The 24,230-nt window shown below is 39.4% G+C and overlaps 1 protein-coding gene across 1 annotated transcript in view; it reads left to right on the top strand.

The window, feature by feature from the left end:
• Positions 1-24,230, top strand: part of pcnt (pericentrin) — a 47,580-nt gene that overhangs the window by 6,121 nt on the left and 17,229 nt on the right. Inside the window, exons 5-32 of the mRNA XM_051896208.1 lie at positions 704-799; positions 890-2,842; positions 3,047-3,235; positions 3,910-4,005; positions 4,115-4,258; positions 5,048-5,303; positions 5,439-5,518; positions 5,621-5,855; positions 6,378-6,478; positions 6,568-6,679; positions 6,879-7,129; positions 7,601-7,678; positions 8,414-8,630; positions 9,354-9,553; positions 9,798-10,231; positions 11,023-11,626; positions 11,768-11,977; positions 12,128-12,280; positions 13,966-14,112; positions 16,118-16,278; positions 16,414-16,595; positions 17,460-17,677; positions 18,057-18,219; positions 18,348-18,539; positions 19,829-20,061; positions 20,227-20,346; positions 22,782-23,018; positions 23,233-23,400. Of these exons, the coding sequence (XP_051752168.1) occupies positions 704-799; positions 890-2,842; positions 3,047-3,235; positions 3,910-4,005; positions 4,115-4,258; positions 5,048-5,303; positions 5,439-5,518; positions 5,621-5,855; positions 6,378-6,478; positions 6,568-6,679; positions 6,879-7,129; positions 7,601-7,678; positions 8,414-8,630; positions 9,354-9,553; positions 9,798-10,231; positions 11,023-11,626; positions 11,768-11,977; positions 12,128-12,280; positions 13,966-14,112; positions 16,118-16,278; positions 16,414-16,595; positions 17,460-17,677; positions 18,057-18,219; positions 18,348-18,539; positions 19,829-20,061; positions 20,227-20,346; positions 22,782-23,018; positions 23,233-23,400 (7,230 nt within the window). The remainder of the gene's footprint in view (positions 1-703; positions 800-889; positions 2,843-3,046; positions 3,236-3,909; positions 4,006-4,114; positions 4,259-5,047; positions 5,304-5,438; positions 5,519-5,620; positions 5,856-6,377; positions 6,479-6,567; positions 6,680-6,878; positions 7,130-7,600; positions 7,679-8,413; positions 8,631-9,353; positions 9,554-9,797; positions 10,232-11,022; positions 11,627-11,767; positions 11,978-12,127; positions 12,281-13,965; positions 14,113-16,117; positions 16,279-16,413; positions 16,596-17,459; positions 17,678-18,056; positions 18,220-18,347; positions 18,540-19,828; positions 20,062-20,226; positions 20,347-22,781; positions 23,019-23,232; positions 23,401-24,230) is intronic.

Raw genomic sequence — 24,230 nt, 5'->3', positions numbered from 1 at the left:
TATATAATAAACCTAATATGCAATACCTACTGCTGTATAAGCTGTTAATATGAATCAAACAACAAAAGAAAAACAGGAAATCACTCACTGCTCATGATTTTATTTTTAGTAGCTTTAATAATACATTTCTTACTTGAATGCTGCTATTAAATGCTTTAGCGAGGAGATAAACACGGAGGACTGTGTACAGCTCACTCAGGGGAGGAGCTAAGCTAATAGGGCAGATTCAGTCGCCAGTCGTGGGCAGAGCCTGTTCCAATGTGACGTCACATTGGAGTACATTCCTGAATGGCTTATTTCAGATTTATGGGGAAAATAACAAACAGACTGGATAGATTTTTATCCAGTACACACACTGTGGACACATAATTATGTTAAAAAAAGATTCAATTTTTACTGGAGTGCTTTATAAGTGGTTTAAGCATAAAATGTGTATTTTTGGGGTTGGAAAGAACCAAATGGAGAAATGCTAGTTTCTCTTTGGCATGAAACATGTTCACTAGTGTTGACTTCTAACAGCAATACATCTAATCCCCTGAATATGGAGGGTCTAATATGACTGTTTGGTATCCTCAATGGCTAAATGAACAAACCATAAGTTGATAGTCCCCAATGTGCAACAACAAATCAATTTTTTTTTTTCTTCACAATAAAACACAACAGTGTAGGAGTCTAAACAAATGAATGTAATACTCTTCTGCAGGCTAAAGAATATCTACGTAGCAAAAGTCAAGGGTGTGTGGATCTGACCCAGGCTGCTCAGAATCAGCTTCACGTACAGTTGGAGGAGACACAACAGGTCAGGCAATTTGTAGCCTTTTAACAGTTAAGCTTGTCTATTAAGCAAAATATGCATTTGTGTTAGTAACATGTTTCATTTGTTTAAAAGGTGACTAAGGAGCAACAGTGCCTCTTGGCCCAAAAGGAAGCTGAGATCACAGACCTGCAACAGAAATTGTGTGTCATGGAAAAATCCCTCTCTCAGCTTCAACATGCCTTTACCCAGAGAAGTGCTGATCAAACAGATCTAAGGCTTGACCATCACGGTGATTTTGATTTATCCACTGTGAGCCTTCTACTCCCAGATAACAGTCATGACTCAAACTTTGAAGCTTTACTGCGAAGCCTTAGAGCTGAGTTAGAGGAAGAGCGTAAGAACAGCCAACTAGCTCAAGAACAAATAGAAGCATTTCAGAAGAGGGTACAGAGTCTGGAAAATGAGAAGACCCAGATGGAAGCTCATCTGGCTGTGTTTGCTGAAACACAAGCCCAGGAAGCCCAGAATTATAAAGTAGAAAAAGATGAACTGAACCAAGAAATGGCCAGGTTGGATAACCTTGTCAAGGAGCTTCAAAATCGTCTTCATGAAGAGGAGGAGACAGGGCACCATATGCGTTCCAAATATGAAGCTGATATTTCCAATTATGATCTCAGGCTTCAGACTCTTGAGGAGGAAAGGGAGTTGAATGTAGCTCAGCTTACCGAAGCTCACGAGGCTGCCCTTAGGCATCTGCAGGAGGAGCACTCTGACGAGATCAATCGTATCAAGGAGCTTCTGAACCAGGCCCAAAGTCAACATTCTGATTCTCATCAGGACGTTTCCAAAGACAATGGTGCAGATATACCCTGGAACATAATCTCCAAAGAGCACTACAATGAGGAGACAGCCATTGAGTGTGTTGCCAGAGACAACTATAGTTTTGATGTCTCTGCAGGGGGTTTCCAGGATGTTCTGATGGAGCGATACTTGGCTTCGGAAGGGCCTCAAGAAAGTTCATTACTTGAAAAGAGTCTGGAGGAACGCAGCCTGATGGAGAACTCTGAGACGTCCAGGTTTGAGCTAGACAGTGAGGTCTTGTTTCATGCTTCAGATTACCCTAACAATGTCACATCTGATGGTGAGAAATCAGAGCCAGGACCGTCCGTAGTTTCTGGCATTGATGTGCACCAACCAGATGAAATGTCCTTTACTGATGCCCAGTGGCAAAACTCAACCTCAGCCGTTGAAGAGCTGAATGAGAGTACAGGCACTGTGGACTTGGCTAAAGAGCTTCTGATCCAGCAGTGCAGAGACCTGTCAGAGCAGTTAGAGGATCGGGAGCGGCAGCTCGAGGTTCTTCAAGAAGAGGTTCGGCACTCTGCGGAAGAGGTCGAGGAGGCACGGGAGCGTTGGAGCAAAGCTTCGGAGGAGCTTGAGGAAGCTAAGTGGGAGCTGGAGATGGAACGTGAGAAAAGAATTCAGTACGAGGAAGTTATCAGCCAGAAAACGAATGAAGACAACCTCAAAAACATACTGAGTGACCTGCAGGTTCAAGCCAATGCAAGGATAATGCCCAACAACACTGATTCCAATAAGACCTCAATCCCTTTGTCTACAGAGGAGTTGCTAAAGGAACTAAGGGAAGAAAAGGCCCAATTGGTGCTACAGCTCAAGCTTCAGGAGCAGCTAGTAAAGGATGTCCATGAACAGAAAGCAGCAGGTGACTCTGTAAGTAGTGAGTTTTCGTCTTTGCAAGCTCAGAGAGATGAATTTCAACTTCAGCTGGAGCAGCAAAGGGAAAAACACCAAGCTACTTCAGCGCTGCTTGGTCAAAGGACCTTACAGCTGGATCAAGCCAATAGAGAGCTTCAGCAGCTCAAAGCTGAAGTAGAGGAGAAAGCTGGACGGTTGCAAGACTTGGAAGAAGAGAAGACAGACCTAGAGTCTAAACTAGTGTGCCTTAAAGAGAACCTCACCAACATGGAAGAGGAGAAAGCTACCCTTGAAAGACGTCTTCAAGTTTTGGAGGACCAAGCAAAGAGCATGGAGAAGGTTCTAGAATCAGAACTGAAGAACTTTGAGGTTTGAATCTTAATTGCTTTTTTAAAATATGCAATGTATTGAATGTGTAAACTACAGTGTTGCCGGTTAAAAGCTGAGTAATAAGAACAAACAAATGCATACATTTGTGTGCCCTTTTGTTTTTTCATAATGTGAAAAACCTGGAATATTTTATGTATTTGACATGAATGTGATCCTTCAAGTAACTCATAACTTTGTCTTTAGCACCAACTTGAATCAAAGAATGCAGAGCTCAAAGAAGTAAGGGAAGCACAAGAGAAGGCAGAAGAGGAATACATGGAAAAGGAGAGTGCCTTAAGGAAAGAACTCCTCACAGTCAAACAGGATCTAGAGGAAAGACAAAAACAACATGAGGAGGAGCAGAGAACCCTGGAAGAGAAACACCAGAAAGAGGTGAGGTTTAGGTTGTTACAGTGACTAGGAGAGAATGTCCATTTAAAAAAAAATAGGTAAAAAATAGTTGTCATTAAGATATGGTGACGCCCCCTTTAAACCTTTACACCCCCCTCCACACCACTGACTACCAAATAATATCACAAAAAATTATGAATTTTTTTTTTTTTTTAATGAATCAAAACCTGCAGTGAAATACACCTGCAGTTGTTACACTGTGTTGCTGTTAAATATAACAATAAGAGAGAATAGATCAGAACTTTTAAAAAATATCTTGGTGATGCTGCTTTGTATGAACAATATAAAATCAGTGGCTGCATTGAGCTCTTTTGATGGCCACCTCACAAGCACAGCTTCTTGTATGTCTTCTTCCCGGAACATGGCAGGGGAGCTCACAATAGCAGCTTGTGATGCCGTCTGTTGAAGAGGTGCTGTTCTACAGCGAGGATCTTCTATATCGTGCTTGTTCAGATTCAAATGGTGAATTGCTGTTTGGTGCTGCTTTATAAAGGCAGAAAGCCAACTGCCATTCACACACCTTTGCCACCGCTGTTTTCTTTTTTTGTTTTCTTTTCTGTGGATCTCCCACACCCCCCTTACAGTGGGATCAAAGGGAATTGCGTGAATTGCTGTGCATTCATAACCATTGATCTCTTATGTTTCTCTACCTCCAGGTTAAATACTTGAATGTTCGATTTGAGCGGGAACATTCTGAGCAATCTGCTCATCTGGAAGATGAGCAGAAAAGACAGATCAGCTTGATCAAACAGGTTAAACAACTTACCATTTACCTACCTATTCTAGCCATGTTTTTCACCCTTTCATACAAGACTTGTTCTTTAAGGCATACATATGTCTTTGTCAACTCTGCTGTACTAGGTCTATGAACGGGAGCATGAGAGGGAGTTGATGCAGCTGGCAGCCCAACAAAGCGAGGAAATTGGCAGACTTAAAGATGAGCTTGTCAGGGAGCTTCAAGACGGGCTGGAGGCTGCACACCAGGCTGAACTTCTCCAAACACAAGTACCTTTTTGATCTCATTTGATTTTGTAATCTCAGGGGATGTTTTGGAATGTTATGCTGACGTAATGCTGACATGCTGCAAATTGTTCAAAAGTTTGGGGTCAGTGAGAGATATTTTTTAATAAATAAATACTTTTATTCAGCAAGTGTGCATGAAATTGATCAAGTGGTGGTAAAGATAAGTTTAATAATGCTTTCCACAAAAATATTAAGCAGCACTGTTTGTTGATTATAAGAAATGTTTCGTGAGCAGCAAATCAGCATATTAGAATGATTTCTGAAGGATCATGTGACACTGAAGACTTGAGTTATGGCTGCTGAAAATTCAGCTTTGCATCACAGGAATAAATTACATTTTAAAATGCATTTCAACAAAAAAATTATTTATTATAAAGTATTTCACTTTTTACTGTATTTTTGATCAAATAAATGCAGTCTTTGTGAGCATAAGACACTACTTTCAAAAACATTTGAAAAATCTTACCAACCCCAACCTTTTGAACAATGGTGTGCATTTTTTAATGGTATATGAAATGGAATGCAGTATGCAGCTACTTAAATTAGTCTTTCATGTAAACATCATGGAAATGTAAAAAAGAAAAGATGTAAATGCATTTTTCTTGGCCAGTTGCCTACAGCTCTTCAGCAGCATGAGCACAGGAATTCAACAGCTGCCAACGTGTACTGAATTCTTAATAGCAGAACGGCAGTGTGCTATTCTAAACATAGTCATACCCTCAATTCCACTCATCAGCTAAAATGTTGGTTGATTTTACTCTTTGTAATCAGAGCCAGCACAAGCTGGAGCTTGAAGCCTTGCGTCTCAGCCTGACCAACTTGCACACAGCCCAGCTGGAGCTTTCTCAAACCAACATGCAGAAAGATAAGGAGGTGGCCCTCAGTGAGCTGCAGACCATGTTACGAGAGAAATGGGCACAGGAGAGTGCCATGCTGCAGACACGCCAACAGTTTGAGCTGGAAAGAATCCGGGAGCAGAACCAAGAGCAGGAGCAACGAAACCAGCGTCTGCACCAACAAGAGATAGGTGAGGGTTTGGCCTGTAGTTTCTTTAAAAGATTCTTCTTTTTAGTTTTACTCTAGTACTTTGACAATGCAGTGGGATATATGTTTGTTGGCTGAAGTATATGTGTGTGAGTATATATGTTCTTTCACTGTATAGATAATCTGAGTCAGGAGTGGGAGAGGAGAGTTTTGGAAGAGAAAAGCTCCGTGGAACAGTTGCAGGCCTGTAAACTGGAGGTGAACTGTTTCTCTTTTGATGGGCTGACATCTTGACCCACTGAAATATTGTGGCTTAACAGGCCAGTGTAGAGTTCAATTTTATTTTTATTTTCTCTGCAGGACCTAAAAGGCAAGTTGCTATTGGAGGCTGAAGAGGCAAAAACTGAACTTGAGAGTAAATTAAATGATGCCCATCTTAAACTGAGTGATACCCAAGTTGCCCTCACTGAGGCTGAAGCAGCTCTGTCTGAGACGCAGTGTAGGCTAGAAGAACTGCAGCGTTCCACAGATCAAGACATCAAGAGTCTGGAGAAAGAGCTCAACCAGGCCTTGACTGACAGGGATGCTGCTGCACGTGAGTGTCATTTATACCACTGTATGAATGCCATGTGATCTGTTTATTTGCTAAGTTTAAGGGCATTTTCACACCTGGCTCATTTGGAGCATTTGTTTCAGAACCTGGTGCACTTTCTCACTTAGTTTTGTTCATTTAGGCATATAGGAGCATTGCAAGAGCTCTGTCATGATGAACCCTTGACTTTCCACTCAGTTAGAACGTGTGTGTGTGTGTGTGTGTGTGTGTGTGTGTGTGTGTCTACAGATAAAGCCACAATAAATAAGCCCATGTAGCTAACTTATTGTGCCATCTATCAAGATGTATTGAGCAGAGCCACAGCAAATAAACAGGTGCACTCTGACCAATGAGAGGACAGCTTTAAAATGTGACTTGCATAAATGCATTTTGGCATGCTTTGAAATGTTGCCAAGTGAAGTGAACCAAACCAAGAAGAAAATGCAACATTGTAACAGTTTTGGAACCAAGCTAAACGTTCCGCATCTCTGAGAACACCCTAAGTTCCCATCCTTTCCCCTTCAGGTGCAGTTGAGGAGTTGGTTGCGTGTCACAAGGCAGCACTGCAGGAGCAACAGGAACGTGCCCGAGCCTTGGAACAGAGAGAAAAAGAGCTGATGCAAGAGGTACCATTCACAACTTGCATTTGTTGCAACATAATTGCAATGCAAATGTTTTCTTTTCGTTTGGTACTGAGGCAACATCTTTATGAAAGGTTGATCGTCTACAGTCAGAAAGGGAGGAACTGAAGGCCAGTTCAGAGCAGGAGATCTCAAACCTCTGGTCCCAGCTGGAGTGCATGAGAACCAACAGACAGGAGCTCGGAGGCAAGCTGGGCTATTTCCCTTTGAGACTTTTCTGCTTTTGAATATCTCTATGGGCTTAGGCTGCTGTATTGTTTTACTCATTTATTATTTATAATAGAACAGTTTAATTTTCTTCTGAACTGATGTTTGTGTTTTCAGCCAAGTTCCTACTATTCAGTGCTGACGTGAATTACAAGGAATTTGAATTTTGTCTCTATAGAGCTGAAAGAGCAGCTGTTAGCACGCTCATCGCGGGTTGAAGACATTGAGCGACTGAAACAAGAATTCGCTCAGCAGCGGCAGGAAATCAAAGAACAGAATGAGGCAGAGCTGGAAAACCTCCGCACCTATTTCGAGCAGAGACTCCGGGTCACAGAAGAGGGTCATCGGGAAGAAATCGCACTCCTGCAGCTTCGCCTCGTAGAGGGAGCCCTGGAGGACTCTATACTGAAGACTGGAGATGAGAGGTTTGCTTGCATTTCTTGGGGCTGGGGTCATACACTTGTGTTCAAGACTACATTTTAGTATTGATAGTGATTCTGTAATTTGAAATCTTTGGCTTAAGCTTAAATTTACGTATTATAAAATTGGATACTATATTAGGCATCATTTACACCTGATACACCTGGAATGATCACTTGAGATGTTGACTATATTAGGTGTAAACATGGCAACTTCTATGCTAAGCAATGTAGAAATGGGGAATAATACAACATTATTTGGCAATCAGGCCAAAATTGGCCCTTTGTTTTGGCCCACAATGCCATTTCACAAGAGGGGTATTTGCCATTTAAATTATTTCCTTATTTCTACAGAATGAGTGAATTTAATTAATGTTTTATTTATATATATATATTATACTCATGATAACATTTTACATACAATAATATGAAACTGCATCCAAAGACATAACGCAGGGTAACACAATGTATTGTTTTGTAGCTTCTCTCAGAAGGGAAGAGTGAAGACGACAGGAGTGATGCTATGGCTGAGATCACAAGACAACTGGAGAAACACAAGGTAAATTGTGTTGTAGTTGGATATGTTGTTGAGTTTTAGTGATAACCAGGGTTCGTACGGCCATTAAAAACCTAGAAAAGTCATGGAATATTAAAATATCAATTTCCAGGCCTGGAAAAGTTTTGTAAAAATAAATAAACCCAGAAAGTTTTGTAAAAGTCATGGAAATTTGTTTCAAAATAATTATATAATGTAATGTTTAAGTGTTTCACTTTGCAGCGTTGAGCATTATAACCAATCACACACATTTCTGTTGAGCTTATGAATGTGAAAGCCAATCAGTGGCTTTCAGATTAGTCATTGCTGAAATGAAGAATTTTGTTCAGTGCACGCGCTCTCTGACTGAAACTCGCAAATTCTCCCATCATTCTCCCACATTTGCAGTTAAGGATGGCTTTTGTTAATGATACAATTTTATTGGTAAGTCTACATAGTATTCTGAAACTTAAATTTAAGTATTTGACATAAGACGACACAGGTAATCATAAAAATTGCACTTATTAAGGTAAAAAAAAAAAGCAGTTGGAAATCAATTGCAATGGGCCTTAATGGAAAAGTTAATTTCTGACCATGGCCTGGGGTAACGTCTGGCAGTTGCAGTTTGTACTTGGGTGTAAATTGCAAATGACTACCATTGACCAATTTATTAGTAATAGAATGAGTTGGGGACAAACAAATGCGTGTGCGCGCATATCACTGTTCTTTGTGAGTACTTAACTGTGTGTTTTTGTACAGGAGGAGCTGGATTCCCTTCGGCTGCAGTTAGAGGGGAGACACCAGCAGGAACTGGAGCAGCTACGGTCCAGCATGGCTCTGGTTTATAAAGAAGAACTACTCCAAGCTCGCACTGAGCTCACTGACCGATACTACAAAGACATCGACCAGCTCAACACCAAACACGCCCATGAACTAGAGCAGCTCCGTGCCAAACTCTCAGACAACCATATCAAAGGTGAAGCTTTGTTCAGTGTGTTCCAAACTGTTTGTCTTTTTTGAAAACCATAGCAACCACTCAGAACACCTCAGCAACCACGCTTGCACACTTAGGAAAACACATTGTGGCAGCAATTTTTACATGGGGAACGCCATGTTTTCTTCAGAAAAAATACACTACCGTTGAAAAGTTTGGGGTCAGTACTTTATAATTTTTTATTTATTTATTTTTGAAAAAAATCAATACTTTTATTTAGCAAGAATGCATTAAATTGATCAGAAGTGACAGTAAAGACATTGTATAATGCTACAAAGATTTCCATTTATAAATAAAATAAATAGAAAGTCCAAAACAACAGCATTTATTGTTTTATTTCCATTTGTCAAAGAATCCTGAAAAAATATATATTATAACTTCCACAGAAATATCAAGCAGCACAACTGTTTAAAAAGTGGTGATAAGAAATGTAACTTGATTATGAAATCAGCATAGAATGATTTTTGAAGGATCATGTGACACTGAATACTGGAGTAATGGCTGCTGAAAATTCAGCTTATAAATAACTCTCTAAAATATATTAAAGTAGAAATGGTTATTTTAAATTGTAATAATATTTCACAACATTAGAGACTTCTTTCAAAAACATCTTACCAAACCCAATCATTTGAACGGTAGTGTGTATATAAAAAAAAAAAGTTTACTTTTTTTTTTTTTTTTTTCTTTCTCTCTCTTTCTCATCAGAAATAAACAAGCTGCGGCTGCAGTCTGCACAAGACGTAGCGAGGCAGGTGGAGGCTGAGGTGAAGGAGAAGACTCAGCAGCACCAGGCCAAAGTGAGCCAGCTGGAAACCCAGCTATCTCAGCTCTCCCTAAAGCACTCAGAGGAACTGGAGAAAGTGGCGGAGCAACATCGTGAGCAGCTCAGACAGATGGAGGAGACAGTAAGTGTACACATAAGAGCAGGCCTTTATACTTCAGACAAAAGGGCTTTGGTGGAGATTGTAGCCAAAGGCTGGTACCAAGCACTGTCATAAGGTGTAGAATTAGTGGTCATGCTGTAGACGGATGAAACTCATGCTGTTTTTTGTGAAGACCCTTTAGCAATACTGTAATATTATCATTATCAATGGTGTCTTTATGAATACAGTTCTTTTTATTTAGTGTTGTGTTCTCTTCCTTTTAAAGCATCAGAAAGATGTTGCTGAAGAGTTGAGGGTGCGCCTTGAGGAGGCACAGAAGGCAGAGAGGAATCGTGTGAGTGAGGAGTTGACTAAAGAGCAGGCCCGACTGAGGGAGCAACTCCAATTGCAGGCTGAGGAGCATTTGGCTTCCCAGAGAGTGCAGCTTCAGAGATCTGCACTTGAAGAGAAAGGGGAGTTGGAGCAGAGGCTTCTGGAGGTCCAAAAGCTCCTGGATGTGGAAAGGCAGAGCCTTCAAGCACTGCAGAAGAGTCTGGAGTGTGAAGAGAACCCTCAGGTGGTGGCGTTGAAGCAGAAACTTCAGGCTCAATACGACAGAGAGATGTCCACTGCAAAGAGTGCCATGGCAGCAGAGGTAAAAGAGCTGAACACTCTACTTCAAGATCAGATGGAGAGCAAGCTACAAGAGGCCCTCTGCAGGTCAGAGACTGCATTACACTGAAACTGCATACAATGTTAATACAATTGGCAAATGCAGCACAGAGCTGCTTAAAATTAAACCTCAAGTCCTATTACTATTATTTATTACTGTTTTTATTTATTTATATACTCTTAGTATTGCTTATTTTTTTGAATGACCTAGGGCTACATGATATGGAAAATTGAGAATTAGGGGTGTAACAGTACATTTATATCAAGATATCACAATATAAAAATGTGACCGTATCGTTGATGTAAATATGATTTGTGATTATAGTTAGTCTCATCTTTATCTCATCTTACTGTATTATAAGGTATAATCCACTCAATAATGTAAATTCTGTCATCATGTACTCACCCTCATGTCGTTTCAAACCTATACGATTTTTGTTTAACTTCCAAACAGAAATGAAGATATTTATGAAACCTGAGAGATTTCTGTCCCTTCATTTAAAGTCCATTCCTCTAAAAATTAAAAGATTCAAAAAAATATCTTAAAGGCACCGTAAAAATAATTGAATGGTCTAATCCAAATCCAAGTCTTTTGAAGAGACACGATGATTATAAATGATGATCGGTTTTACGAAGCAAAGGCTTCTGTAGTAAACACAGACGTTCAAATGCTTGCGTGACATGCAAAAACATGAGAGTGAGTAAATGTAGAAATTAAAACTGACAAAATTGCAATAAAAATAACAAAATTAAATTTTTATTATTATAACAGAACAATGCACAACAAAATTGAGAATGTAGTAAGTGTGCTAATTATCATCTGTATGTCATACATGTAGGCACCAAGAAGAGCAGAAACAACTGGAAGAGAAGTTGACCCTTCAAAGAGATGCTGCCTTGGGTCAACAGAGAGAACAGCATGCCGTGGAGCTGCAGGCCCAGAAAACACTCCTGGACCAGCGAGCTGCACAATTAGAGCATCTTGAGAGGGAGTGTCAAGATCTCAAAATACACCACCGAGAGGAACTGGAGTCCCTGAGGACCAATCACAAGACGGACTTAGAGACCTTGGAGATGGAACTTACAAATAAACACAAGGCGGAGCTCGACAAATTAGAGGCCGTCCTTCAGGAGACCAACTTGGCACAGCTTGAAGCTCAAGAGGCGGAGCTTCAGGCACGACACAAACAAGAGAGGGAGGAGCTTGAGGAGAGGCTGTTGGCAAACATGGATACCCTGGAGAGCACATACTTGAAGGAAATTCAGGCAGTACGGGATGAGAAGGAAGGAGAACTGCGTGACCTTCAAGAACACTATACTCGAGAGATTGAGAGGTTGAGAAAGGAGGAGCAAACCATCAGAGAGGACCTCAGGAGTGAGCTTGTTAAGGTCCATATGGATAACTTCAGCGCCATGACAAGAGAGTTGCATCAAGCTCATCAGGTGAGCACTGTAATAGAGGGATAGATTAATTTTTTTTTTTTTTTTTTTTTTTTGGTGAGCATTTTTGATGCAAGTTTAGTTCATTTGCTATGTAAAGTTTATTGCAGAAGCAACATCTAGTGTAATAACTTGCTCATGCAGGCGGAGATGTCTGAAGCGGCCTCCTCTCAGAGGGCTGCTCTGGATGATGAGCATCGACGTGCTCTGGAAGCTCTTCAGCAACAAGTAGTTGCTTTAGAGAAGCAGCATAGCGCCGCCCTTTTGGAGATCACTGATATTGCCACTGCAGAGAAAAAGCAACATGAGCAAGAACTGGATGAGCTGGCCACTCAACATCAGCAACAGCTTCAGGTATATGTGTTCAGGAAGACAAGAGTATGTCATTTCGTTTAGATGCGTTTAGCCTTCAGCATGGCTTTAGTATGGTTGAGTCTTGTTTTGAGCTGTAAGATGATAAAAGCTTCTTACCTTAACTCTCCTCTCTCCCTCTTTGTACCTCAGGAGTTAAGGGGAGTGTCTGCCAGGGAGCTGGAGGCTCTGCGTAGGGAATTAGAAGAAGCAGCGTCAAGGCAACGCCTCCACTTCCTGGAGGAGGCTGAACTTCTCAAATGCAAGTCTGAGGAGCAGCTGCAGCAGAAAATTGCACAGTTAAAGGTGAGAAGGAGGTGTTAGTTTTAGAATAGCCATATTCTACACTACTATTTCCTTCATAAATGCATGTTTATTGGTCAGGGTTTCTTGTGCCAAAAACGATGGTAGGTTTTTTTTTTTTTTTTTTTTTTTTTTTTTTTTTTTTTTTTTTTTGCTTGTTTTAGCCATTTTTATTATATTTATGTATTTGTTTCATGTACATCTCTCTGACCCTTTTAAGTTGGTTGGCAGTGTCCCCAGGGGTCCTAAAGTCTTAATGTTTTAAATTCAGTTTGATCAAATTTAATGTCATAAAAAGGCTTAAATATTTTAAATGGCGTACCAAAAGAACAGAAAAACAGGAGTCGCAATGTGACCTACCATATTGTTCCGAATATAAGACATCCCTTTTTTTCAAGATGTACCAAATCTTGTCTTTTATGAAGAAAATGCTTTTATGAAGAAAATAATTTTCATATTGCATATATTTTAAGTTTTGTATTGAAAGTATGGCTCTGGTAATGGGCAGCCCCTCATTTGTTTTTTTTGTTTTTTTGTTTTGTTTTTTTCGTACTGACACACTTGCCTGTCAATTTCTTTGAAGCGGCCACTTTGAAGTTTTAGTTGTGTGTGTGTTTTTTTTTTTTTTTTTTATGGTTTTAATTTGTTATAATAATATCCCTGTATTTGACACGTGAACGTGGGCAAGTTTAGAATCATCATTGTTTAATAACAAATGTTGAAATAAAACAAAAGGGAGCACATGGTACTTGGTAATTTCATTCATTTTGAGGGCTTTAAAGTTGGTATGTGCTAAATTAGTAATTTGGGGTTTGGGTAATATTCATGAGAAATAGTAAGCTTCTTCTCTACACTTAAAAACTTTTAAAAGGCAGTAACCGTAAACATTGGCACAAAATTAGGCCTAAGAAAGAGTATGGCTCATTTTACTTGCAAGCCTGCTTCTCACTCCAATCAGCATTTATTTATCATATTAAATGTAACTTGGACAAGTTGCAAAAATATTTTTTTTTTTTATAATTTGCAATATTTTTCCTTCCACTTGTCCTTGTCATTATTGCGGTGAGTGTATTGTTCGGTATGATAATATTTGTGTATATGTTACTCACAGCTTTTATAAACGATAGCTGAGCTTATCGGGGGAGGGAGTTAACATCTGGAGTGGGGGACGGTCCACTCTAAGCTCAAATTAATTCTAATCCTTACCCTGTACTGTACATTATAGCTTCCATCATTCACAGTAAACCTTTTCTCTGGATCGGACACTGTCAGACTTTTGCATTTGACCTTGTAGAGCTGTTGTCTAGCTCAAATCTGTCAGCACGGGGCCTTTCTGACATTTTACATTGGTTGGTTTGTCAGTTGGCCACTTTCCCATTGGAGCTTTAGAGGTCCTCTGTCAGTATTAATCCTACAGATGGGAGGAAGTGTAGGGACACGTGAGTGATGGCTGACTGAGGATTTGAGGTTTGTGTGTTTTTTTTTTTTTTTTTTTTTTTTTTTGTTGTCAATGATCATTTTATTGTTGTTTATAGAGACCACTGGGTAAATTCATATCGTTTACATTCAGAACGTTTGGCTTATGTATGTTTTGATTGGAGGGTGTGAAGCTGAAGAGTGATATGGGAGTCATCGCTTCTCTGCGTGTTTCTGCAGCGTTGCCCATGACGTGTATGTGTGTGTTTTAGGAGGAGAGTGACCAGGAAAAGGCTGTTGCTCTTGAGGAGCTGGAAAAGACTTTAAGACAGCAACATGAGCAAACTGAACTCGCCTACAGTGACAAGATGAGCCAACTTACTGCACAACTACAGCAGCTGGACACTGTAGTGTCACAGGTACAACACCTAATGTCAACTCGTCACACAGCTAAAGCAAATAAGCAGTCAGCTCAGTGTAGCATTAATATTAACCCTGAAGCAGTAGTTATTTGAAATTAAAGTAAACAATCAGTAGTTGTTGAAGTTTTTCACACTTGAAATTTTTCAGTGTTCTTTTAATTTGTATATAAAGACTGGAATACACTACACGCATTGTGCACAGATTTTTGCCCTGATTTGCAGTCTGGGTGAGTTGATGCTAGCTGTAGTGTATGATGGATGCACACTCCGATTATTTCCAGACTTTGACTCCATCCAGTCAGAGTATATTTGATATCTTTGATATTTTGAGCTGATTTTAGAACACACATTTTCATCTGTCATACTTCTAGCAACAAGGTGCACATTTTTGCGTGTGTTTGTTGTTTTTGGAATGACTTAAGTCTAGTAATGTATTATCAGTTGTTTAGTGTATGATTCCCAGCTTTTCCCTGCAACCATTTACAAATTCGGCAAGCGTATGATGCCTAGTAAGGAAGTAAAATAATGACAAATTTATTTTCAAAAGAGCATGTTGAATTGCATTAACAGTGTTTGCATTTTAATGCATTGTATTTTCAGGGCTTGCATTTTTAGTGTCTGAAATTCATATTTAAGCTGTGAATATTTCAATTTAAAACATTTCACGCACATTTTCATTATAAAAATTTGCCTTCCAGGCTTCACTTCTAAAATACTCAGTCTGTTTAAAAATACAACCTATAATATTTGAGACACAATTTTTTTTGGTCCATTTTATTTCGCTTTACAAATTCGCTGATTCAAATTCAGCAGAATATTCAACATTGCACATCCAGGAACTGCAGGAATAGCAGTAGAAATACAAATGTAATCTCCATCTGTTGTTAGTCGGCTCACCAGTAGGTGGTGTTAAGCATAGCAGGGCTTATTGCTAAAGATTGGTTTAAATTTTTACTTGCCCTGCCAATTTTCACTGGCTCCATCAAAAAAAAAGTAATAAGTTAAAATAGTTACTGTTTTCATTGTGTTTGACCCATGCAAATTTCAGATACCAGTGAAATTTTACAATTCTCAGTTCCACTTTTGAAATCACAGCAAAAACTACTAGCCTAATTTAAAGACAAGTAAACAGTCTATAATAAAATAAGAACAAATAATGGCAATAGCACAAATAAATACATTAGATAGAACAAAGACACAAATAAAATAAACAGTGCTTTTCAGACGACATCCGAACAGTGCGTCCGAAGCAGCTTTGTGGACATGCACTTCGAATGTGTGCGCACACAACTTTTCACACAGTGCAGGAGTACCGAATTGAGTTCTCTTCCGTGTCTTGAATTTTTTTAAGCGGGCAGGGCTTAAAAACGCGTGCAAATGATAAACTTTTGTTACAAAGTGGTACTGGTCTGATCAGTTCCGTCAACTGTCCCGAGCGACGTTCATGCTCGCCCTTGGCCTTCGGGCAGTCCTTATTGTCAATCCTTGCAAACAGAGGTTTTACAGAATCCAGACTTTATTTATCTGTCTTTCCAGACAGTTGAGTTGCTATTTTAAGGTGTTTTGGATGCTGGTACACAACATTAATCTGTACATAAGAAGTGGTGGGTGGAAATGATAACAAAGGGCCTAGTTGGTAGAGCTGGTTGTTATGGTTACATCGTTGCAGGCCTTTTGGCTGGTGAAATACACCACACGTTCTTACAGGAGCCTTATTTAAATGCGTACTACATTGTCTCTTTTGTGGCTGTCCCCCCCCCCTTTTCCCTCTTTTTGGCTTTGGATCCTTCAGGCTTAAACGGGACAAGCTGTACATTCTGTATAACGACGGGACCATCCACGGACAAACGTTGTTTCTTTTTACTTTGGCACCAAGCTTATGATGCTTCAAGACGTTAACCTTTTCCTTATTTGTTAGTTGCGTTGACACCTCTCAGGCACTTTCTTGCCTGTTTGATGACTGGTTTCCTGTCTGTGGCGTCTCTCTTGCCATCTTCCTCAGCTGCGAGCGGAGGTGAACGGGCTGCAGGTGGAGCTAGAGGGCAAGCGGGCAGAGATGGACACACTGGAGACGCTCCTGCAACGCAGAGACCGGGAGAACCAGGAAGGAGACAATCTACTGGCCATGCTCAGAGCAGACCTCAACACGGCCACACAGGAAAGGTCAGCTGATCCACATGATGTTAAAAGAGGGATTTTGGGGAAACTGTAGCTGACAGTCTGCATGCTGTTTTTGAAGAACATCCTTGTTTTCATGCTCTTTGTTGATCACTTAAACATTTATTTTGTCCCTATCAGACAAGACCTGCAAACAGCACGTGACAAACTACAGCGGATGCTCATAGAGATGCTTCGGATCACTATGGCAACAGAAGAGCACATCAGCCACAAGTTAGGGGCTTGTGTGTCAGGTGGTCGGTCTGGAGACAAAACGCCCATCTCTATGACAGCTAGGAGTAGCCGTGATTCACATGAAATGGGTATGTTTCTGTGGGTTTGCTGAATGACACATCTGATTCCAAAATAATTTTTCCAAAAACGTTTACTTTAAATGTTATTCTCACAATGGCGGTAAATGATTCATATAGTAAATCATTAATTCTCTCTACTACTTTTTTTATTTTTTTAATCTTTTAAATTTTCCTTTCTAAAAAAAGCCTACTGCTTGTATACATTCAGAAGGTCTTTTAGGTTTGTGGAATTGCGCACACAGACCAGCCACTAGTCATGTGACTAGTGAAAGCTGAGGCTGATCACAGGATTTACAGAAATCATTTCGCATTTCAATCGTTTCATCATATCTAAACTTCTGACTAACACATTAATTATTATTTGAATTATCACTCAGTGAGTCTGTAAACCGTCTATTACTGTCTTTGGAAGGCTTTTATCTTTCAAACACATTAAAATGTACAAATTCATGTCATTTCTTTTTGCATGCAATGCAGGGATTCCCCAATGTTTTTGCCAGCTGTACCTATTTGACCTAATATATTTACTGGAAGTTCCCCCTGAGATTTTAAGTTAATAAGTTAGGTCATTATTATTATTATTATTATTATTATTATTATTATTATTATTATTATTATTAAGTTCACGCTTCTCTGATGTCGGTTAATGGTCACATGACATGCAGGTAAACAAAAAGTTGTTTTTTTTTTTATTTTTTTTTTTTTATCTTTTTTATTTTAAAATTATTTGAATTTTAGATATATAACTAAAGCTATATATAAAGCTTTGGCTGATAATGTCAATGTAACCTCCAATATAGTTTAATATTTTTGGTTGAATTTCAAACAGATTTTAACAATGAATTTATTATTCTGTTTTTTTTTTTTTTTCAGGAGAGGTGATTGGCACAGAGAGAGATGCTGATTGTAGTGTGTGGTCTTCGGCCGTGGATGAGGGGTTGGAGTTGTCTCAGAGGCTGTGTGAGAGTGTGTTCTCTGGGCCGGAGGGGGAGATGGAGGCAGAAGGAGAGGAGCTCATGCTAGGAGCCTGTACACGTCTGCGCACCGCTGTGGATAAACTACTGGAGCTGCTATCGGAGTCCTCACAACAGGTGCTGCACTTACAGACACACCCCTGTCCTACCCACTACTGACTTCTGCTAAATTTGCATTCTGCCTATTGTATAGTAAGCAGTATTGGTGGCCACAAGCACGTGAAAGTGCAATGCTAGGGAGGAGCAGTTAGTGATCTGTTATATTTATGCACATGTATGTACACAAAATGGTTTGTGTTATCAATTTTGTGGCATGCTTTCCTCATGCTTTAATTTAAATGAACTTATTTCCAGCTTAGTATGTACTTTTCATACTTGGCTACACTGCCGTTCAAAAGTTTGCCATTGGTAATTGTTCTTTTTAGGAACGGTTTAATCCTATATTCCTCTTAACCCATATGTCTGTCTTTCCTTTTTCTGTCTTTCTCTGCTGCAGTTGGAGCAGATGTGTGGTCTGCAGGCCGTACTAAATGAGCGATTCAGAGATGGAGGTGAGGCCGGAGCATCTCTTCTTTTTCAAAACTCTCAGCTCCTGGAGCAGCTGGATCATGAAGCCAGTCTGAAGAGCCAACTACAATTGGAGCTGCACAAGGCCGAAGGTCAGGACTTTCATGTTTATGGTCTGTTGTTAACAAATGATTAATATTTGTGTATCTCTACTTCAATGTCAGTCACTTTTACGACTTCTCATTTGCTGTCCTGTGTTCATTTACATGTGTGGCTCTAGGTCTGATGGAAGGCTACATAGCTGAGAAAGCTGTTTTGGAGGAGGCTCTTCAGCAGAAGGAGACGAAGGAACAGCGTCTGGCAGAGGAGCTGGAGAGCACACGCATCCAACTCCAGCAGCTCAGCGAAAATCATGCCCTCCTCCTGCGTCAGAGAGAAGCCTTGACGGCCAGCCTCGGAGACACAGAGAAGGGTGAGAGAGGAAGGGGTGTGATTTCATTTTAAGGGTTAGTCCACCCAAAAATTAAATTTCTGTCATTAATTACTCACCCTCATGTCGTTCCAAACCTGTAAGACCTTCGTTCATCTTCAGAACACAAAGACATTTTTGGTGAAATCCAAGAGGTTTCTGAAGCACCCATAGGCAGCAACGTCATTGCACCTTTCAAGGCCCAGAAAGGCAGTAAAGACATCGTTAAAATAGTCCATGTGACTACAATGGTTCCACCTTAATGAAGCGATGAGAATACTTTTTGTGCACAAAAATAACAACTTCAACAATTTCTTCTCTTCCATGTCAGTCTCCTATGCTGTTGACGTAGTAAACACAGTGCAGCACTTCCGGGTTCTACATCAGAAAATCGGCTCAGTATTGGCTGACGCAGTACACATGAGCAGCACAATGCATGTGTGTGATGCTGACGCAGGAGCCGGCCAATAATGAGCCGGCGTTCTGAGGTAGAACCCATAAGCGCTGCACTGTGTTGCACAAAAATGTCTTAATTTGTGTTCTGAAGATGAACGAAGGTCTTATGGGTTTGGAACGGCATGAGGATGAGTAATTAATGACAAATTTCATTTTTGGGTGAACTAACCCTTTAAGATGCCGTGCATTCATTTAATTCTCAGAATGAATTACATAACATGCAGTTACATAACTAGTTTTGTCATTTGGTGCATGCCGAATAGTCACGGCCTGTTAAATATGCGTGTTATTTTGCACACAGTGAAATTTCTGTGAGAGATTCTGTGCTTAAGATGGAAGGGTTTAGTTTCATCCGACAAATTCTTTCTGCTCTGTGTAGGCTTCCTCGACGCAGAGGAAGAGACAGGTTTGTGATGATAATCTGCGACTGAAGTAAATGTTTGAGTTAAAAAACATTACTTGTGCATTTTTGGACACTAAATGCATCCATTTCAGATGAAGTTTGCAATTTATTTTTAAATTTGTGGTTTATTAATGCTCTTGCTTATCCTGCAATTTTTTTTTTTTTTTTTTTTTTTTTTTTTTTTTTTTTGCAGTCTAACTTGTTCTAAACATTTGGTTTTGAAGGTCCAAATACTTTTTAATTTCTCTTATGAATCTTTTCATCTCGATCCAGTTTGCTGTGCTTTTATTTGTGCGTTGAGAATGCACAAATGATCCGGAGCTCCTGTGCATGTTTGCATCTTAATTTGCATTTGCAGTTTGTGTGAGTGTTTTGTGGACATGGACTCTGCTGTTAAACATTTTATTCATTGGTCCTTCTGGGCTCTGTGCAGCTCTGCTGGCGGAGGCTGAGCGTCTGGGGCAGGAGTGTGTGGAGGTACAGATGCAGGCGGAGAAGGACTGCAGTGGGTTGGCGTCTCGTCTGCAGATGCTGGAGCAGGCCCTGGAGGAGCAGGAGAGCCGTGCACATCAGCTGGAGGAACAGCACCGCCTGCAGACTGAAGACCTGCAGCAACACATTGATGCTCTGGAGAAACAGCTCAAACATAACCGCCAGTTCATAGATGTGAGTCTTTCCAGCAGTTTGTTCTGTTGTCTGAAGTTCTTTGCACCAAAACTATTCACACCATATCTGGTGCTGAGAGAAATGTGAATATTTTATACTTTATTTCATTTCAGTCATGCCAGACTTGGCGTGAGCTTAGGGAAATAAATGACTGTGATTGTACAGGAACAAGCAGTGGAACGGGAGCACGAGAGAGATGAATTTCAGCAGGAAATCAAGAATCTGGAAGCTCAGCTGAGACATCCATCTAAAGGACACACAGGAGGAGACAGCAAGGGTCAAAGGGTAAGGGTCAATGTCTAGAACTTTAGATGTGTCTGAACAGTCTGACACCATTTTTCTTTTTGTGAATATTGGATAATCTGTGACAAGAGTATGTGAGCAGATTGCTGACCTCAAGCAGTATGTGACCTCCTTGCTCAATCACTTCAGCTCCACTGCGGTTTTACATTTTCCCGTTTGTAAAGAATCTTGTATTTGATGAATGGATCTTTTCTTATAATTTTTTTTTAAAAATGTTTTGCTCACCAAGGCTGCATTTATTTGATCAAAAATAGTAAAAACACTAATATTGTGACCTATTTTGTTTTATTATATCTTAAAATGTAATTTATTCCTGTGATGGCAAAGCTGAATTTTCAGCATCATTATTCCACTCTGCAGTGTCACATGATCCTTCAGAAATCTTTCTAATATGCTGATTTGATGGTCAAGAAGTGGTTGTGCTGCTTAATATTTTTGTGGAAACTGAAAGTTATGTTTTTTTTTTTTGTTGTTGTTTTTTTTTTTTTTTTTCCCCTAGATTCTTTGAATAGAAAGTTCAAAAGAATAGCATTATATTTAAAAAAATAATTTTGGTAAAATTGTACAAATCTTTACTGTTGATTTAATGCATCCTTGCAGAATAAATAAAAAAATATATAAATATATTTATAAAAAGTATAAATATTATATACGGTCTATTAACACAGTTTTAATGCACTGAAGTCTTTCATGCAGTTGCTTTTTTGACTGTTAACATGCCTGTATTTTTCTTGATTGTGAGGTAACAGACTGATCTTGGAGCGAGAGAGAACATCAAAAAAAAAAAATTTCATGCTTCACAGGCAGAGTCTGAGAAACCGAATTCTCTTCCATACCATATTGCTCACATACTCTTTGTGACCGAAACTGTAGCCATTCTGATACTCTGACATCTGAGTGATTTGAATGTTTTCATCTAGATATTTTTTTTTTTTGTTTTTTTCTTTTTGTTTTTTTCTCCCTAACTGAATGATGTAGATTGAGGACTTGGTTCTTCAGGTATGTTATCCAGCTGTAGTCATTAATGTGCTGGTCCTGTAGCAGACATGCATGGCTTATGCAGCGTTTCAAGTAGTAGAGCATGTGATGCTATTGTGCGTTATGTTGTCTTGCTTGTCAAAACCTTTTTTTCAGCAGATATACAGTACATCAGTCACATCTGTATCTCAAGTTGTTTTTTCCACTTCCATCCACCCATTTAAACTCAAACACATGCTTATCCTCTTTCCTCTGAAATGTCTTTGCTTACTAATGTAGTAGCTGCTGAAAGAGAGACTTTGCCTTAATCGTCCATCTTGGCTCAACTGTATCTGTTCCTTTTAGGATTGTCTTCTTGTAGCCCCTTTAAATGTCTCCATCCTTGGCAAAACTGTTGTTTTTATTAATTTATGGCAAATTTGTGATGCTGTTTGACCTATATTTCCACATGATGCATTTGCAGGACTCCAGACTGTGACTGACCTTTTTCCTGCCGGTGTGACTACATTTTATTAGAGATCGCACTGGTGCCACCACCACATTGCCCAACTGATAAACATCAAACGTCATTTTTAATGTGATAACCAAAAACATTATTTGTTCATCCTTCAAAGACTGTCCCCATTTGTAAAACTAAAAGTTAGGAAAACTAACACTTGGTGGCTAACAAACACTTTTATTAAAAAATAAAAAAAAAGACTTTACCGCTATAGCCAGCAGATGGTGGCAGAGGAGCACTTGTCTGCTTAGCCATTTCCACTCCCTAGTTTTGCTTTTAAATTTATATTTAGACATTATGAAATCGGCATTATAATTTATGAAATTATCAAGAAATTAATTTGTCAAAGTTGGGCACTTTTTTTTTTTTTTTTTTTTTTTTTTTTTTGAAGGAAGTAGGAAAAGTCAGTCTCATCATGAAAAACAAGAACTTTACTTGCTTTGTGTAATTCAATTGCAATTTGAAGAGCGCTCCTTTTATAACCACTGAAGCTGTTGGTCAGTTCAGTATGATGCTATAAAAAAACAATAATAAATTTAATAGGAGTAGAGTATTTACTTTTTTTACTATTAAAAAATTAGGTTTTTGCACATTGCTGTTAAATTTTATTTGCGTCTTAACTCAAGCTCAGTGTTTTAGTGTCAAATGTGCATTTCCAAGAAATAAACATGTACTATTATTAGTAACCTCACTTATTAATGCAAAACAATAGTCATTTTATGATTAAATTACCTTTTTATGATTAAATTAAATTAAATTAAAATTAAAATCCCCTTCCCCCCCAGCGCTACCAAATCCGGTGTTGGTACCACCATCTGCAGAACCTAGTGGCACCGATGCTATTGCTTTCAAATGTTAGTCTGGAGCCCTGATTTGTATTCATATATTCAGACACTCATTCTATTTTGGTCCATATTCTGTATGTGTGTGATTTGTACAGGTGGAAAGCCTTCAGGCTCTGATCAAAGATAAGATGGAGGACTATAGTGAACTCTTGACAGCAAAAGAGCAGTGCCAGCGTGATGTGGAAGAGCGTAATGAAGAGATTGAAAAATTGGCAACTCGTATCCGTGAGTTGGAGCAGGCATTGCTGAGCTGTGCGGAGGCCAGCCGAACTGTCACACAGCTGGAGCAAGAACTTCAGAAAGCACGCAAGAACCTTCAGGAGCTCACACAGGTGCACAAAACTGCACATACAAGTTCAAATTTGTTTTGCATGTATTCTGATTTTTACAAAACTCCTGCCACACATTTGGGCACAGAATTAGGTTATCTAGTCACTGCTTCAGTTGGATGTTAATGTTTGGGGATATTTAGAATTCATTTTCCATTTAACACCAATATCTACATAGTTTTAACCTGTACTGATCTGTGTGTGTTCTTTCTTTCAGGATAAAGAAGCTTTGCAGCAGCAGCAGTATGCTAATAAACTCCAGATCTCTGCTCTACAGTCCAAACTCGATGAGACTAGACACCGCTTCCCTGATATGATCCCTGACCCCAACCTCCGAGAGCAGCTGGAAGCTACACAACAGGATCTGCAGACCAAAGAACAACAGGTGTGTATGTCAAGTGCAGGATTAAGCAGAGTGATAGAAATATGGGGAATGTCAGGATTGAACAATCAGAGTAACAGTAATTTAATTACTTAAACATATACTGGTACGCATAAAGCTTGCCGCAAAGGACTGGCAAAAGTAATGATTATGAATGTCGAAAAAAAATAGCAAGGAGATATTTGCTGACTCACCATCTCTGCAGTATAGTGGACGCGCCTTGTAGAGAGAAATGCATCTTTCATATGGATTACATAATCGGAGTATGACCAAATATTGAGTTTTTGAAGTTGTTTCTGCTGTTATCAGGTGCAAGTGATCCATGTCATGCAGTAAAGTGCACTATACTTTCGCTTCCACACTCCACAAACACTTGGATATGCGCCTAACAGTAGCGCACATTTATCTAGGTTAAAGTTAGAGCGAGCGGCCAAGTAAAGTTGCTACTACTAACATATTTCAAATGATAAGCCATATTTAAGGTCGATGGATAATAGGCGATCGTTTTGATTTCCTGCATACTTGAAGTGATACTTTTGTTCTCTTGAACACATGGGATGGAAACGGTGCTTTAATTCCAAATGTTTTAAGCGTGTTTTATTTTTTTTTTTTTTTTTTTTTTCTCTCCAATTTTGCACATAAGCTAAATTCGCAACTTTTGGATGGAAATATAGCTAGTGTCTTTTGAATTAGAATTACTTCAGATTATACAATTTCTACTCGACGGGCTGAACTCTGAACCGGAGAAGATTTCCAGAGCCCCAAAGCACACCTACCTATAACATTATCACTACAGACCAATGGTGGTTTGAAGGTGTTTTCCAGCCATAGTG

This window comes from Ctenopharyngodon idella, chromosome 6, assembly GCF_019924925.1.
Source record: "Ctenopharyngodon idella isolate HZGC_01 chromosome 6, HZGC01, whole genome shotgun sequence".
NCBI classification, from domain to species: Eukaryota; Metazoa; Chordata; class Actinopteri; order Cypriniformes; family Xenocyprididae; genus Ctenopharyngodon; species Ctenopharyngodon idella.
This window is presented reverse-complemented; position numbering and strand designations above follow the sequence as displayed.